The sequence below is a fragment of the Misgurnus anguillicaudatus genome, chromosome 10 (assembly GCF_027580225.2).
Source record: "Misgurnus anguillicaudatus chromosome 10, ASM2758022v2, whole genome shotgun sequence".
In the NCBI taxonomy this organism is placed as follows: Eukaryota; Metazoa; Chordata; class Actinopteri; order Cypriniformes; family Cobitidae; genus Misgurnus; species Misgurnus anguillicaudatus.
In genome coordinates, this window is record NC_073346.2 from 26629350 (window position 1) to 26647804 (window position 18455).

Sequence of the window (18455 nt, forward strand, 5' to 3'; positions counted from 1 at the left end):
GTTTAAATACAAAGAATTTATGATAAATTAATGTGTTTTAGAAAATGTCATAAAACTGGGGCCCCCGGCACCATCTCAGGGCCCCCCGTTTTGAAAACCACTGACATAAAATATAAGATTAAAACATTATGTTTTTATTGTATTCTTACTCACATAGTGTCTTTCATTATATTCTCTTTGACTTTTGTTTTATTAGTAAAAAAATGTTTTTATTATTGCTATGCTCTCGATTTATGAATGAGTTTACTTTAAAACTTGGATTTTACACTCATTAGATTTGACCATGAGATAAAGAAAGCAAGGTTTTTCTCAGGTTAGTCTTACCCAAGTGCTCTATAATCTGCAGATCATGCTGGAGCCAGGAGTGATACAGGACGTCCTGTCTGCAGGAAGCCACCTTCAGCTACTGGAGCTGCTTAGCCTTTGTTCCAACTATCTCATTCAGGTATATTTTTCGGATGATTTAGTACCTGTTCCTGTTTACATTTGGTACAGCTTCATTTTGAAAGGATTTTCTCTCATCCAGACACAAGCATCAGTGTGGTCAGGTATTAATGTTAACTGATGGCTCACAATTGCCATTACAGTTCATCCCAAAAGAGTTCAGATTTGGACTTTTAGCAAGATCTTAATAAACCATTTTACTGCTGGCATTCTCGTGTAGTGCAACCTTAAATTTTCTATAATGTAATTAAGCATGGGCCGGTTTCAAGGTATACCAAGGTTTTAAGAGTCATGGTTTCAAAGCCACTACAATTTTATGTGATACAGTTTTCAAGGTATAAGCTGTGTTTACACAAAATTAAGATAAATAATTAAGTAATGTAATTGATTTGATGTTTACATTTAATATGATTAATATTAATACATTTTAATTTATAATTGTTGTATATTTTTTGAAAGAATATTATAATTTAAAGTAATAGTCTACTCATTTTCAATATTAAAATATGTTATTACCTTAACTAAGAATTGTTGATAACATCCCTCTATCATCTGTGTGTGTGCACGTAAGTGCTGGAGCGCGCTGCAACGCTTCGATAGCATTTAGCTTAGCCCCATTCATTCAATGCTACCATTTAGAGATAAAGTTAGAAGTGACCAAACACATCAACGTTTTTCCTATTTAAGACGAGTAGTTATACGAGCAAGTTTGGTGGTACAAAATAAAACATAGCGCTTTTCTAAGCGGATTTAAAAGAGGAACTATATTTTATGGCGTAATAGCACTTTTGGGAGTACTTCGACTCGCCTGAAAAGTCCGCTCCCCTTCTCACTCTCATAATGGGAGAGGGAGGGTGTTACTGCGCCGAGTCGAAGTACTCCCCAAAGTGCTATTACGCCATACAATATAGTTCATCTTTTAAATCCGCTTAGAAAAGCGCTACGTTTTATTTTGTACCACCAAACTTGCTCGTATAACTACTCGTCTTAAATAGGAAAAACGTTGATGTGTTTGGTCACTTCTAACTTTATCTCTAAATGGTACCATCGAATGAATGGGGCCAAGCCAAACGCCATCGAAGCGTCGCAGAGCGCTCCAGCGCCCACGCGCACGCACACAGACGATAGAGGGATGTATCAACAATAGGTAATAACATATTTTAATATTGAAAATGAGTAGACTATTCCTTTAAGGTCTTATTTTTGCATGGCATACATGTTTTATGTTGTTGTATTTTAAAAATAAAATGTATTGTGTAAAGTTGAAAAGTCAGGGTTTCACAACATCTGCTTCAGTTTGTGTTTATTAACCCTTTCACTTCAGTTTCACTTCATTACGCAGCTATTCCCATTAGAAGTATTTGTTAAAAACATTTAATTCATTAATAATCTAGTATTTGTTTATTTTCTGTCACAATTTCTTAAAAATTAAGTTTTATTTGAGTGTTTTAAAAAATATTTTCATTTTTATCATGACGCGTACGCCCCCGCCCCTTTGATTGCCACACCCCGGCCCTGCCCACCCCCAAACCCTACCACCTTAACTAACAAATTTTCTGCAGGAAACCCTGAAAGTTGTTGTTTGTATATGCAGACATTTGAAAATAACACATTTTAGTGTTGCAATACTGCAACACCGTAAAACCGTGGTATTTTTGCTTAAGGTTATCATACCGCCAAAATATCATACCGGAATATCATAATCTCTCATAGTTCATCACTACTTCTGAAAAACTGAGTCAATTGTTGTACTGATTTGTACTATAGTTATTCAGTTTACCAGTAGATGGCAATGTGAGACTTTCTTTCTTCATCCTGTTGTATCTCTGGAGACCCCGACTGTATTTCACTCCTTTCTTTGATATTCCTAGCTTCATAATTGTAATATTTTTTTAATATATTTGTATTTTGATGACATCCTCTGTACAGTTATAATACTTTGTATTATATACAATATCTATGGTTGTATTCCTTTATGCATCTGTCTACAATGTGCGTGTTTGTCTATGCAGAGTATAAATAAAACCGCATCTGTGTTCTTTAATCTATGCATATAGGAGCTAAACAGTTTTAACTACCTGGACCTGTACAGACTGGCAGACCTTTTCCACTTGCCGGCCCTGGAGGAAGCCGTGGTGGGATTTTTGGTAGACCACCTCTCTGAGCTTCATCAGAGCCGACAAGAAGAGGTGCTCCTTCTACCTTATCGCCTTCTCAGGGAGGTCCTAAAAAGCGACCGCCTCACCTCTCTCAGCGAGGAGGAGATATGGCAGGTGTGTTGGGTGCAAATTCACTTTGGATGCAAATTGTTTAGAAATGCATATAACGCCTATAAATATTAGAATGTCCAGTGGGGTCCAAAAGTCATTTTGATCATATTAACAGCATTTTGTCATGTTTTTCGGTCACTAGTCAAATGCGAGCAAATCGACTGTATTAACTGCTTTGTACGAAAGGTCAGATTTTCTTGCTAGCATTGACCCAACACAGAAGGCTTTTTGTATTCTCGGATCATGCTGGGAAAACATGGATCACCAGGTTTCGCTTGCAAAGCAAAATTATTACATGCATACTAGCAAATTCAAATAAATACATGTATTTGTATAGAAATAAAATACAACTATTATAAAGTTATAATGAAAAACTAGCAAAAATCTAAATCAAAGCATTTTCACTAAAAGAGTCTTAGACGTTCGGACCCCACTTTATGACTCAACTGCTGCCCGTCATAAAGCATTTTCTTAATTTCAGTAAATCAGAATGCTAAGGGTCATATTCACAAACCAACTCCGCCCATTTAATTTACAGTGTAAGTGATTTAGCATCTGAGAGAAAAGGTGCACGATGTTGCAACTGTATGTGCATGCATGTGTATACGTTCACACGGACAGAGGCTGCAGTTGGGGGGGAGTTAGTGTGACTACTCATTTGCACCAATCAGGCGTCCCCCCACACTCCTCCCCCTCCCAGCCTCTCTCTGATTAGGCCCACCGCGGCTCCATCAGCGCCTCAATCCCCCAGCTGTCACTCCGGCCGCCCTACTGATTGAAAACAATCAGGCCTCTGATGGCACAATTACTCTGACCCTTTAACCAGTCGCTGCTGCCATAATCAGGCCCTGATTAGGCTGCTTTGGGCCTCCTTCAGTTTGCAGAGAAGGTTAATTTGGGCATCAGACGGACGCGTGATGGGCACCGGGGCCGATGCCGCCGTCCGCCGTTTTGAACGTGCGCCCGCCAGTGTTACCCTCGATATAGTTTGCCTGTCAATCATCGTCACGTAGAGTTGTCTGAATCTCACGCTCTGGAAATCACATTTTCTTTCTCTTTGTTTTTTTTTTGTTCTTTTTTATCCTCTCGCACCCACTCTCCGCCTTTCTCTCTCCGTGCGGGTGTGGGTGGGGGAGTTCATTTATTCTCTACCCCGAGGAAGTTCTCTGATCCAGTGTGACCTTCACAGTCAACAGACGCTGCCTCGCTCACACCTCACTCTTTCTCTCTGTCTGTCTCTCTCTCTCTTCGTTGCTCTTGTTCTCTGTTTTTTTGCTCTCACTCATTCTCTTTCTTCTCTTCTCCTGGCTGTGAAAAGGAGGAGGGTGAAAAAGAACAAAAATTCAGAGACAGGAAGAAAGTAAGGCAGAGTCGCAGTAGAGCATTAAATAGCGTTCATGCCAAACTGAAACTAAAGTGTATAACTAAAATATATTCACTTAAAGCTGCTAAGTGTAATTTTTAATATATTTTTTAATTAATATAGTAATGAGTAGAGAGAAGCCTAAGTAAAGGCCAAAGTATGTTAATTTTTTTACGTATACACAAGCGCAATCTCTGTCATCAGAAGAGTGTGTTTTTGTTTACTGTATGCGTAGGTTGCGCATGTGCATACAGAATATAGTATATAGCCCTGGAGATGCGTTGCATTTTGTCACAACACGCATGCATTGAACATCTGCGTACATGTACGAATCACATAAACTATGCTTTGCAAAGCTGTGCATTCAAAAAGTGTTTTTTGTTTATATAGCTAATTTTGCCCTTCATGACAACTGAGAGGGGGTGAATTTTTTTGTAACTCATCTGTTTAAATTATATTAAGCCTTAAAGTTCTGCATAATTAAGGGTGTGGCCACTTGAGTGACAGGTGAACTGCCACTGCTGTCATTACCGGCAAGCAGGCGGTCGTGGTTTCAGCAACCAGCCACTTCAGCTCCACCCACATCCCGCCTCCTTACCCATTTTCAGTTATCCGCAAATTATGTGCGATAAGGTGATGCCAAGATGGCGACGGCAGGCCCCGCCAACTGTTTGCTCCAAAAAAAAAGCTCTTCACAAACCTATGGGTGACATAACAGTATATAGTAAAACAGACTATACTCCGGGCTTGAAGGGATGGTTCACCAGAAAATGAGAGTGGTGTCATTAATGACTCACCCTCATGTCATTCCAAACTCTCCGTTCATCTTCGGAACACAGTTTAAGATGTTTTAGATTTAGTCCAAGAGCTTTCTTACCCTTCATTGAAAATATATGTAAGGTATAGTGTCCATGTCCAGAAAGGTAATAAAAACGTCATCAAAGTAGTCCATGTGACATCAGTGGGTCAGTTAGAATGGGTTGAAGCATCGAAAATACATTTTGGTCCAAAAAAACCCCGACTTTATTCATCATTGTCTTTTCTTCCGGTTCTGTTGTGAACCGCGTGCACAAGACTGAAGTCACGTGACTGCAGTGGCGTGGCTGACGTGTTATCTGGTGCGCCCCAGCTTTTTTTGTGCGCTTCGTTTACAGTCTGAGGGAGACCCACGCTGTAAGTTTGAAAAAAAAAACTTAGCAAACATGTCTGAGGATAACATGTCAGCCACTTCACTGCAGTCACGTGACTGCACGCGGTTCACCACAGAACCGGAGGAGAAGACATTGCTGAATAAAGTCGTAATTTTTGTTACGTGGATGAGTCATTAATGACATTATTTTCATTTTTGGGTGAATTATCCCTTTAAGCCACTTGTAGGTGATTTACTTAAAAGTGCCAAAAGTTTCAGCAATTCGGACTACCGGTTTGTTGTGTGAGAGGGAAAAGGGGGCGTGGTCGTATTTAGGAGACCTGTTTGAATGCAATCAAGATTTTTGCGCACCACGTAGTTTCCCTTCCGCAAATGGTGCACTATTAAAAATAACTGCGCTTGAATTGCGATCTTTTAAACATGTTAATGAGGAAATACTCCATATAATGTGAATTACTTGCATTTATGTTTGCCATTTCTGTATACACAGCCAAGGAACATCTAGAGGTTGCGGCCCATGGTCTCAGGATGCTATAATAAGTTCTGTGTCTCAGGGCTGATTGTGTTAAAAGCCACTTTGTTTCCACGAGAGTGGCATCGCTTATCTCCATCCATCTCCGCCATACTCGCATGCCTCTGCAGCTAAACAGTCTAGATTGCTCTCAAGTTCAATTAACTCCCCTTTGTCTAACTCCCCTGGCTGTGCTGGAATAGCGAGTTAGTGTATGTGTATGTGTGCTCACCCCTTCTCATCGCTGTATAGAGACACAATATCTTAAGCATTAGCATGCAATGATACAAAGCATTGCTTTCACATAGACAGACGTTTTTGTGTGGATAGTGTGTGCCAGTATGAGCGGCAGCCTGCATTATGAGCAGCGTGATCTTCTGATCCTGAATTGGTGCTGAATACTGATGAGCCACTCTGCCCGCTGTAGTTGCTGGTGCGTTGGTTGGAGCATGACTGTAAATACCAATACATGGAGGAACTGCTGCAACACGTGCGCTATGGGCTGATGGAGGTCTCCACCCTGCACCGTGTGGCCAACGGTCACCCCGTACTCGACTCCAGCAGCACTGTCGCCGCCCTGGTGGAGGAAGCGCTGGATTACCACCGGTCCGTATTTGCGCAGCCCCTGCGTCAAACACCCCGCACCACCCCTCGGTTCCAGTCGCTGACGCTGTATATCATCGGTGGGCGAAAACGGGAAGTTAGCCGCGTACGAGAGCTGCGGTTTTTCAACCCTGCCATGCAGGAGCACATGCGTGTCGCTGGGGGTTCGAACTGGAGCGAGCTGGCCCCCATGCCTGCTGGGCGAAGTCACCACTGTGTGGCTGTCATGGGAAACTTCCTGTTTGTGGCTGGTGGGGAGGTGGAACACGCCACCGGGAGGACGTGTGCGGTGAGGACGGCGTGTCGGTATGATCCGAGGGTAAACCGATGGACTGATATTGCATCGATGAAGGCATGTAGGGAGCACTTTGTACTGGGAGCTCTGGGACAATATCTCTATGCCGTTGGGGGCAGAAATGAATTGAGGCAGGTTCTGCCCAGTGTGGAACGTTATTGCCCGAAGAGGAACAAGTGGACGTATGTGCAACCGTTTGACCGCTCCTTGTCCTGCCATGCGGGTTGTGTGGCAGATGGTCTGCTCTGGGTCTCAGGTACTTATACATTCCTCAGTTACGCCACAATATGCACTTGATTTGAAGCACACTGCATGAAAACATCTCTGCATTCACTTACATAAGAGTTTCTAGTTACTTGTCTAGTATAACACATTTTAATGGTTTCTTTTACTACAGGTGGAGTCACAAACACAGCTCAGTACCAAAATCGACTGATGGTCTATAATCCAGACCAGGTAACCCTAAAAAGAACACAGTGCTCTTCCAGCTGAGCTACAGGAACTATTTGTGGTACTTTTATGGTCCTTTCTAAAGTTTCAGAGCATTTGCTAAATATTTCCTACAGATGAAAAGTGGGTTTTGTAACGATAATAAATAATGACGCCATTTTTATTTTCGGGTGACTATCCCTTTAAGAAGGAAATGTTGTAGAACTTCGGTGGTCAGTGCAGACCACTGTGCATTTCAAAGAGAGAGAAAAAGAGATAAAGCAAGAAGAGGGAAGAGATTGAAGGCAGGAAGGAACAGGAGGCAGATACTCATTGGTATTCAAAGTGGCTTTGCATTCACCTGCCAGAAACACCAACCCCCCACCCTCACTACCCTCAACAGATGGTCGCAAACACACACATGCAAGCGCTTGTTCACACTCTCACTCACCACTAGTCATGCAGAATCTGAGCATATACACAGACCTCTCACAAATAAATGCACACACTCCGATGTAATGCAATATGCAAACGATACAAGCATTAAATATTTGCATTAAGAAAAACAAAATGCAAAATTTCAGTTTCAGTCTGTGCAGTGTCTAAATGCATATCATTTTCGGTCAAATAAATTTGGTTGGTCAATTAAGTTTATATTTTATATTAATTTTACAAAATTGTAGTTTAAACTTAATAAGGTTTATAAATGCGTTCCTGTAGCTCAACAGGTCATGGGTTTGATTACGAAGAGCATATACTGATTAAAATGTATTGATTAGGGATGTTCATCTTAGTTATTTTTTCTGACCGACAACTGCAGCGATTTTAATGTTAAAGAGCACCAATTATCCAAATCACGATTTTACATTTCCTTTGGTGTGTATTAGTACATGTTAACGATATGCAAAAGGTACATACCCCAAAGTAAACAATGACGCAAGTTATTGTCTCCAACGTAAATCTCTTTTCTTGGACTACAACAAACACACAGATTGTAGGCAACAGTTTACTTCCTGTGATTGGTGATGTAGACAAGACCGACATTATCATAATTCCTCCCGCTTGGACTCTCAGCCTGTAAATTAACTCTTGTTAGCATTGCATTGTGACCGAATAGGTGAAATAGGTGAACTTTAAATTGTCATTGAGTAAAAAGACAGATGATGGTTGTCTTTAACCCAGTAAAAACAATACAAACATTTTATGTAATTTGAACGTGCAAACAGCAGCAATAGATCAACAGCAGAACCAGGATTCATAGATTATATAATTTTCATGCAACATTACATTATCAAAGACCACACAATCAGTCCTGAGGATTTTCATCCAAAGCGGATGGATCGTTTCTTTTTCATCTACCACAGTGGCTATTTCTACAGTAGGACACATTTCAAAAGTTTTGCGTCTTCTTTCTCTGTTTGTGCAAAAAGAGACATGATTATGGTCAGGGTCTAGGACAGAGGTGATCAGTGAAGGTCTGTCCAGACAAGTGCAAGACGGAGACGGACCGCATCATCTTGCGCACACGCAAAGGTCTCCTTGCAGATTCCAAACCATACTCAAGCACGCACACATATGCAGTACAAATGAATTCTCTTACAAGGGATTACTTTACCAAACCGCCAGGGCAGCATTTATTTGTGTCATTTACAGGCCATTCACAAATTAAGGATATAAAATTGGCGAAATTAATAGTAATATTAATTAGTCCTAAATTCGGTTAACCAGTCAATATGAACATCCTTAGTATAGATACAGCGAGGAAAATAAGTATTTAACACATCAGCATTTATTGTCATTGCACAGAGGTACAACGAAATTTAGGGTGCTCCCTCACCCAACAACAAGAAGAAAAATAAAAACATACATTAAAACTAAAATTAAAAAGACAAAGAAGACTATAACAATCAGTGTTCACTCATAAATAATGTTGAAAAAGAAAATAATAAATATATATAAATATATGCAATGTAATATACATATATCTACAAAAAATATATATATATCAGTAAGGGGATTTCTTAAGTGGGCTATTGACACAAAATTTCCACCAGATGTAGCCATCAAGCCAAATATTGAATTCATACAAAGAAATCAGACCATTTAAGTATACAAGTTGAGTCATAATAAATAAAGTGAAATGACAGAGGGAATAAGTATTATACACACGAAGAGAACAAGGTGCAAATGGCATAGAAAGTCAGGAGATCACCTGAAATCTGTCAGTATTTAGAGAGAGAAACCCTGCCCCCTATCAGTACTAATTGATATCAGCTGCTTTAGTCCTAATTGATGGCTAATAAAGGCTTCTCATTACCCAGGAGACACACAGACGTATGAATTCAATATTTGGCTTGATGGCTGCATCGGGTGGAGGTTTTGTGTCGATGGCCCACTTGGAAATCCCCTTACTGATAAAAATGCTGATGTGTCAAATACTTATTTTTCCCGCTGTACATTGTGACACTTTGGCATCTGCCAAAAGCTCAAATGTAAATATAAATGATTAAAAAATAGTTTAAACTATAATATATTATTTAAATGACTTTTAACACTAATTTAGTTTTGTTTTGTATGCTTATTCTTGTATTCCTCATCATTCTTTCCCCCAGAATCAGTGGCTATCACGCAGTCCCATGTTGCAGCGAAGGGTGTATCACGTGATGGCAGCGGTAAGAAGGCATCTGTATGTGCTGGGAGGAAACGATCTGGACTACAACAATGACCGAATCCTGGTTAGACACATCGACTCATATGACATTGACATGGACCAGTGGACCCGCTGCACCTTCAGTCTTCTCACAGGTGATACACTTTATCTTTTTATATAAGATCACCTTCACATTTAGCAGATACTTTTATAAAAAAGTCACTTTTAGCAATTCCTCTTTACAAAGACGTTACTTTTAGTTTACGACAGTTTTCGACAATTATCTGTTTAGGTTCCTCACAGTGTTGCTGTGCCTGCCTTAAGGGGTTAAACAGTACTGTAGTCCAGTGGCGGCTCGTGACTTCTTTTCTAAGGGGCGCAAATTCAAAATATGTTTTCGGAGTGTCATGTGTGTTGCTCATGTTTTCAAAATGTGTGTTTGTTGCGTCATGTGAACCATGTGCATCACGCGTTTTGTCAAAATAAGTGCCTGCTGCACACGCGCCAAACCCATTTAGGATAAAAGAGACACTCATGTTCACAAAATACATGCAAGACACTGCCTTAACAGTAAACTCTGATTACACATGAGATTATGCGAGTATCTGACAAACGCAAGCGTCTCTTTTATCATAAACCCTTTAGACGCGTCTGCAGCAGGCACTTATTTTTGACAAGACAAGTGATGCACAAAAGATCACTCGACGCACAGAACACATATTTTGAAATTACAAACCACACACATGATGGGCTACATACATGTTGTGATAAACTTTGCATTGAGCACCCTCGAAAAAAGAAGTCACCAGCCGCCACTGCTGTATTCTAGCATGTTTAGAAACGCATACAAAGCAACACTGTAGTATGTCCAGATTTTTATAATCAAATTTTCTTTACTCTTCATGAAGGCCAAAATGAAGCAGGAGTGTCGGTCCACGATGATCGCATCTACGTGGTTGGTGGATATTCTATTTGGACGAATGAGCCGCTCGCCTGTATTCAGGTAGGTTGGGTTAAAAGCTAGAGGATCAACATGTTTGAAAATAAGTCTTTCATTTGCTGAGATGCTCTCCTTTGTCTGTTTACCAGGTGTTAGACGTGAGCACCAAAGGAAAAGAAGAGGTGTTTTATGGACCAACACTCCCATTTGCGTCAAATGGAGTAGCAACATGTTTCTTACCTGCCCCGTACTTCACCTGCCCCAACCTGCAGACCTTACAAGTTCCACATCACAGGATAGGTGCTCTCTAACCTGCACTGTTTTTGACTTTCTGGATGTTTATATTGGCACAGATGCACTATGAACCAATGACATCATGTTTAAAGCCTATTGTACCTATACAAAAGGTTCTTTGAATTGTGATCGGTGACATAATGGATGTAGAGTTCTTTCTGGAAATCCTTAAAAACAAGGTAAAGAGTGGAGAATTAACTTCTAAACTTCACTTCGGCTTTCCTTTCCATGCATTTTTTAAACTATACAGTGGATTTGCTATGGTGCTGCACCAAGGGCCCATTTCAACAATCAGTTTTTCTATTTGACTCAGTCCCAAAAGGGTAACTTGATGTGGATCTGCGCTCTTACGCCCTCTCGTCTGTGTGTGTGCATCAAGTCCACAAGACTGTTGTGTGTCCCTTGTGTCATTTTATGGTTCATAATCTTGTTTCACAGCAGACTGCTACACAACAATCGATGCAAGAACTGCAAGGGCGATATTTAGGACAGTGTGCTTAGTCTTATGGTCCACTAGTTGGACGTCTCCGTACAAAGATGTTTCGGAATGTCTTGCAACTTAATCCAGATTCACTTAAATGTCAGTTAATTTCCTTTTTATTCCATGTAGTGTTGCGCGATATGCCCCATAGTGATAGTATCGTCTGTCGCCACAACCCTAATTCCATGTCATTTCTCAGTCTGTACTGTACTTTCTGTCAAAACTCAGGATGAAGATTGTACAATTGTTTACCGAATGTAAATGAGCACTGCTAACAACAAATGCAGCAAATGCACAAATACATCATCTTGATTGTTCTCAATCCTACCACCCATTCCATAAGAAAACATAATGTACACTTTTTTACATGTCTGTAATAAATACAATTTTACAGTGGGCGAAGATTGACACAGAGTCCTTGAATCATTTATCAACTGGATAAGTCAGTTGACCAGGTAGCTTGTTTGGGAATAAAAGAGCAGTGTTGAGGGTAACGCATTATGCTGCGTTCACACCAGCCGCGGTAACGGCGTGAAGCGCGAGTGATTTCAATGTTAAGTCAATCTGAAGATGCGTTGACACGTGTCTGGAAGTCTCACGGTGCAAATGAGGCGTTTAGTGTGTCGTGGTAGATGCGATTCCGCCTCATTCGCGCATCTAGTTCGCGTGAATTTAGCGTTGCCGTTGCAAACTCGCGAGTTGAAAAATGTGTAATTTGGCGGAAAAACGTGCAGAGTTAACCAATCAGGAGCTTGCTCTAGTAGTGATGTGATTACAGAATGCGAGCGGAGTCTTAAAAGCACCTCCCATGACGCAAATTTCCCTTTGAATGTCTCGATGACTAGAATTTCACGCGCAAATGAAGCGAATAAACTCAAACTGTTTAGGCGGCAAACTAGGCGCAGTAGAAACGATTTTGACGCCTTAAACGCGGCTGGTGTGAACCCACCGTTACAAATAACGTGCATTACGTAATAATATTACTTTTCTGAAGTAACAAGTAAAGTAACGCATTACTTTATAATATCATTAATTTTTTTCAGAAAAGTAATGCAAGTTACTTTTTTAGTTTAATTAATTTGATAAATATGTACCGAATTAAGCTAAACATAGTCACATTATGCACTATATGGGTACATGCCTGTGTGGGAACAGTTTGAGTCAGAAACTGAAATGGCAGGCCAGAGCTCGACATTTTTGTGATGAAATATGCAATTTCTGAATGCAGAACTTTTCAGTCATAAAAAACACTTGCAAGGCCTGAAAGAGATTAAGCCTCAGCCAAGAAAAAGTAACCCAAAAGTAACTAAAGGTAGCGTAAGCATTACTCTTTCCATGAAAAGTAACTAAGTTACGTGATTAGTTACTTTTTTGGGAGTAACTTAATATTGTAATGCATTACTTTTAAAAGTAACTTTCCACAACACTGTTAAATTGTATTAAAGTTAGATTTTTTACACACACTGTCAGAAAAAAAGGTACAAAGTTGTTCCTTTTTCTGTCGCTGGGGTGGTACCCTAAAAGGTACCTTTTTGTACCTTTATGGGTATACAACACATTGAAATGTTGTACCTTATGGGGTACAATATTATACCCTAAGGACCTATTGTGTACCTTAAGAAACAATTTTGTACCAGTTAAATTTTAGGGGTACTAAACAGTTAACTGTACCTTTAAAAGGTACACAATTGGTCCTTAAGGAACAGTAATGTACCTCAAAAGGAACAACATTGTATTATGTTTATATACCTGTAAAGGTACAAAACGGTACCTGCGACAAAAAAGGTACAGTTTTGTACCTTTTTTTCTGACAGTGCAGTATTAAAATATCAAGGTTATATTTTCACAGAATGTTTTTTATATAGGATGGTTTTATGTTAATCACAAAAAATGACTTTAGCTGGGGGTTTTTCACATGAAGAGTCACAATTATGGTGTTTGAATGTATACATCTCATGTATAAAATAGTTGACTGCTGATTAGCTCGGAGAATGAACGATTGATGTGACGGCGGTAAAAGCGACGGCGTGGCTCATTTGATGGCTCTGCTCTAATGAAGTGTGATGCCTGTGCCACACTGCGGGCGAGGCGCAAGCACGTCGGCTGAAAGAGTGAACCGGGAGCCGAGGTGGAGGTGTGGGGGGAGCTGGAGATGGAAATGAATGATTGGGATGGAGGAGAGGGAGGAAAAGAAGGGTAGGAGGTAGAGAGTGATGAGAGGCTGTAGGCAATTTGTGGCCAGAATTGCAGGGAGATTGCAAACAGTATGAATAGTTAAAGGAAGGGTTTGGTGGTGAAGGGTGATTGTGGGAGTCATAGGTGTCGTGTTTGTGGCTCTATGGCTGGCTTTTATTGCTATGGTATCGTGAGGTTGTTAGAAAAGTGCGAGGCCAGAACTTCCGATAGATGGGTTGCCATAAGAAACAGCCACCGGAAAACCAGATCATATATGTAAGGGATAATGTATGGGCAGCTGGTTGTTTTTGTAGTGTTTTGTATCACATTGAAGTGGCTTATTTCAGGATAACAATTATGGCCTGTACATGATCCCACTTATTATCCCGCAACCATTTACCTCATAAATAAGGTAAGGAACAATAAATATTGATTTGAAATATTTTATTTGTTCATTTTTTAACGAAATGCAGACCTTCCGCGAGGAAACCTCGTTTATTTTCGGGTTCTTAAAGGTCACATTCTTTCTGTGTTTTTAAAGCTTTGATTGTGTTTACTGTGCACAATATAACATTTGTTCATGTTTCTCGTGTAAAAAACGCGGTATTTTTCACACAATTGACTTATCCCTGTAGCGCTGTTTTCACTGTCCTAAAAACGTGCTGATTTCTTCCTTGTTCTATTAAGTCCCTCCTTCAGAAATACGTATCGAGTTCTGATTGTGTAGCTTGTTTATTGTGTTGCGATTCGATAGCAGCTTGCCGTTAGCTTAGCTGGCGACTGACGTATTCCTGTGGGCGGAGCTTAGTCAAAAAACTGTTCTACTGACATCATTAAAGCAGGAAGTAGAGGGCTGTAGTCCAAACCGGCCGTTCACTGTAGACTTTGAAATAGGAATTCTGTTAAAGCAAATATATCGCCTGGCTGTGAACTTTGAGCTTTATCAGTTTACATGTATTATGCTATTTTAGCAACATTACACACTAACTAGGGTTTAAAAATGGGATCAGAAAGAAAGTGACCTTTAATAAAACAAGACGTTCAATGTAACGAACACGCTGTTTGGTTTAATCATTTGTAAATATATTGTCATATGTTATTAAAAGAGATATTTATGTTTAATTTTTCCGATTGGAATCCAGTCACATTTAGAATGCGTGAACGGCCAAAAACCGCATGAAATCCGTTTTTTTCTAATCTGTTTCAGGCTACATCCAGAGGTGGTTTAAAATCCTTTTCAGATCGCATTTCCGGAAGTCCAATTCAATCTGACCGCTCTGTTCACATTTGTGTAGCTTTTTGGTTACGTCATGCTGTCACGTCACGTCAATGCAAACCCAGCACGAACTTTGGAACAGTCCATGTCTGACGAAAATGTATTGGGGAATATAGTTTCTACAACGTCAGACGTTGAGCCAGATTGTCGTGCCAACACGATGTCATTGCCATAGAAACAGTGCAGATAATCCAGAACACGACAGAACGCTATAGGATGCACAGATCGGATCTGAATAGTTGTGATACACAATATGGACAGTGAGTCTTTCAAATCGAAAATGCACCAAAATCAGATATGGACTGGCAGTGTGAACAAGGTAAAAGTACAGTCGAAAGCAGTCTTCTCTGTATGAATTTACGAATCGCTTTATCTGCCTCTCAGTTCTTGTGGCGCCACATGAAGTCGAACAAGCTTGTTGTATCAGTCACTGGTTATATCAGCGTAGCAGTAAAAAACGGGACACGAGAAGTCCCGTACGGGACAAATTAATTAGTCTTAAAAAAATACAGAACGTCCCAGCAAATATGGGACAGTTGGCAACCCTATGTGGGATATTAGTTTTGAGCAGAATAACGCAAATGTTGCAAACGGCCATTCAAAATGAAGTATTCCAGCGAGATATGTAATAATACTGTATAGCTTATTTATATCTGGCCAGATGTGACTGATGTAGGTTAGTCAATGACCACTACTTTAAAGGTGCGCTGTGTAAAATTTAGGAGGATCTATTAAAGGAACCGTATGTAGGATTGTAGCCAAAACTGGTACTGCAATCACAAAACTTGTGGCTAAAACTGGTACTGCAATCACACCACTGGTGGCCAATACACAAAATGACAACATAAACATCAGTTGAGGGCTGCAACTCCACTTTTTAAATGACAATATCCTGGCGGGACCACTGTTGTCAGTGATATAAGTATTTGAAATTAAAATGATTTCTTATTGTCTAGTGACATATCAGGGCCATTTTATGATTTATTTATTTTATTTTATTTGTTTATTTGAAAAGGGACAATGTACACGTATCAACATTCATAACAAATGTAAGTGCACCCGAATTAGCCACAGGCTAATTTTCATCGGCAGTCCCTTTGCCAGATGTTAATAGGCATCCTAAAACAGTTGTGATACAATAAAATTGTTAAGAAAATACAAGAGGTATAAATACACATTTAGAAAGTGATAGAAAAAATAAAAAAGATAAAAGATGATACAATTACTATTAATAGATGGGAATGTTCAGTGTTGACAATGTTGATTATCATTAAACCATTTCTTAACATTAACCTTAAAAGTGTAGTAGGATGGCGACTCTCTAATTGATGGTGGAACTGAGTTCCATTGATGTACTGCTGTAAATGAAAATACAGCCTGACTAAATGCAGTTTTTTTTAATGGAATTATACAGTCCCTCCTTGCTGCGCCTCTTGTGACTCTATTTGCATTCGATTTAAAATTAATAAGGCCGAGTAAAGGTGGGGGAGCTAAGTTATGTAAAATTTTGTAAACTAAACAAACATTTCTGTACTTTATGAGGTTTACCCAACTAAGCAATGTATATATTTTTTTAAATTTGGCAATGATGGTAACGAATTGGCTTTTTATCTAAAATTTTAAGAGCTTGATTGTATAATGATTTCAGTGGTTTTAAAACAGTCGAGTGCGCATTGGACCAACTTATCAAACAGTAAGTAATGTAAGAGAGAATCAGTGAATGGAAATATACCTTAGCTGCTTTAGTTGATAAGTGGTTTCTGATATACCTAAAATTTGCCAAACTAAACTTTACTTTATTACAGACCTTTTTTATGTGTGTTTTGAATGTAAGATTTGAGTCTATATGAACTCCTAAATATTTATATTCTGATACAACTTTTAGTGTATGTCCTGATAGTAAAATGTCTTGTTCTATGTCTATAGAGGAGTTTTTGGAAAGATACATACAAACTGTTTTTGAAATATTCAATTGTAAACAACAATGATCAAGCCAGGATGTCACCTTCTTTAAAATCTCTGTTAGCTTAATTGCAACCTCTGCAGCAGTCCCACCATGAGTAAAAATAACTGTATCATCGGCATACATTAAAACATCACAATTTTCACACACCAACGGTAAATCATTAATGTATAAGCTAAAAAGGGTTGGACCAAGTATTGAGCCTTGTGGGACCCCAGTTGAAAGACATAGGGGATTAGATTTATAATTGCCAATTTTAACATATTGAGTCCGGAGTGAAAGATAAGATTTAATAAGACTGACTAACTCTGAGGAGAAATTAAAATTCTGTAATTTGTATAATAAAATATTATGATTAACCGTGTCAAATGCTTTTTTTAAGTCAAGGAACACGGCCCCTACTACCCCGCCTTTATCCAGTGATGCCTTCACCTTTTCTATAAAGTAACATGTAGCCGTTTCTGTCGAGTAGTTAGCCCTGAAGCCAAATTGCAATGGATGCAATGGAAAAGAACTATTATTTAAATAATCTATCATTTGTTTGTTAATTAATTTTTCAAATACTTTTGAAACTATAGGTACAACACTAATGGGCCTGTAATTTGAAGTCAGCTGCCGGTCACCACCTTTAAAGATAGGGGCCACAACAGCAGGCTTCCATAAATCAGGGAACCATCCTTGGGTCAATGAGATATTAATTATACGTGTTAATGGGATGACTATTGAGGAATTATTCTCTTTCAGCATTAGTGTATCCATACCATAGATGTCCTTAGCCCTTGAAGGTTTTAGAGATGCAATTACTTTTACAACCTCATCCTCCGACACTGGTCTGATTATTAATGGTGACTCTGTAGTATTGACTATATGTTCTTGTTTTGTTGTACTGAAAAACATTGGGCAATAGAATCTACTGACTCAACAAAATATTGATTGAAGTCTTGTGCCACTTCAATCGGGCTCTCCAAGATAGTGTCATTAACTTTTAATACAATTGGCTTAGTTATACTAATGTTTTGACCAGTTAATTTTTGAATCTGGCTCCATATGGCTTTAGAATTGCCATTTGAATTTTCAGCAATTATAATAAAAAAATCGGCCTTAGCTTTTCTCAGTTCTCTAATTACTAGATTTCTTAGCCTAACGAAATTAAACCTATCAACGGACAACTTTGATTTTGTGGCCATTTTCAAAGCAGTGTCCCGTTCCTTCATTAATTTTAAAACTTTCTCGTTGATCCAGGGAAGACTTTGTTTCTTGTTTTTACATTTAATATTAATTGAAAATTTATGGATTATAGATTGCAATTTTTGTGTAAAAATTTGACTGGTCATTTCTAAATCATTAACAGGCAGTAACTCATCCCATTTTATACTTTTTATGGCTGCCTTGAAATCTTCTTGTTTGCTTTTCGGGATACCAAAGAATTCCTTATTGGCAGCATTTATAACCCGCCTGCAAGTAAGTTTTCTTGATAGTAGCACCATATTGTGATCTGATAGACCAGTTATCATATTAAATGATTTTGTAATCCTTTCCGGTTTATTACTAAATATAAGGTCAATTTGGGTACTAGAGTTGTTAGTTATTCTTGTTGGACCTTTAACCAAT

General features: G+C 39.1%; 1 protein-coding gene across 5 annotated transcripts in view; it reads left to right on the plus strand.

Annotated features, from left to right (window-relative positions):
- klhl32 (kelch-like family member 32) overlaps positions 1-11838 on the plus strand; it is a 26794-nt gene extending 14956 nt beyond the window's left edge. For 3 of the 5 annotated variants that reach the window (XM_055210653.2, XM_055210652.2, XM_055210650.2), the window contains exons 6-12: positions 347-445; positions 2502-2717; positions 6166-6892; positions 7034-7092; positions 9678-9870; positions 10624-10718; positions 10805-11838. In XM_055210653.2, the coding sequence (XP_055066628.1) occupies positions 347-445; positions 2502-2717; positions 6166-6892; positions 7034-7092; positions 9678-9870; positions 10624-10718; positions 10805-10966 (1551 nt within the window). In that variant the 3' untranslated portion in view covers positions 10967-11838. Of the gene's footprint in view, positions 1-346; positions 446-2501; positions 2718-5717; positions 6893-7033; positions 7093-9677; positions 9871-10623; positions 10719-10804 lie in introns of those variants that run through there. The other 2 variants (XM_055210654.2, XM_055210655.2) reach the window with 2 other exon arrangements.
- Positions 11839-18455: the final 6617 nt, after the last annotated feature.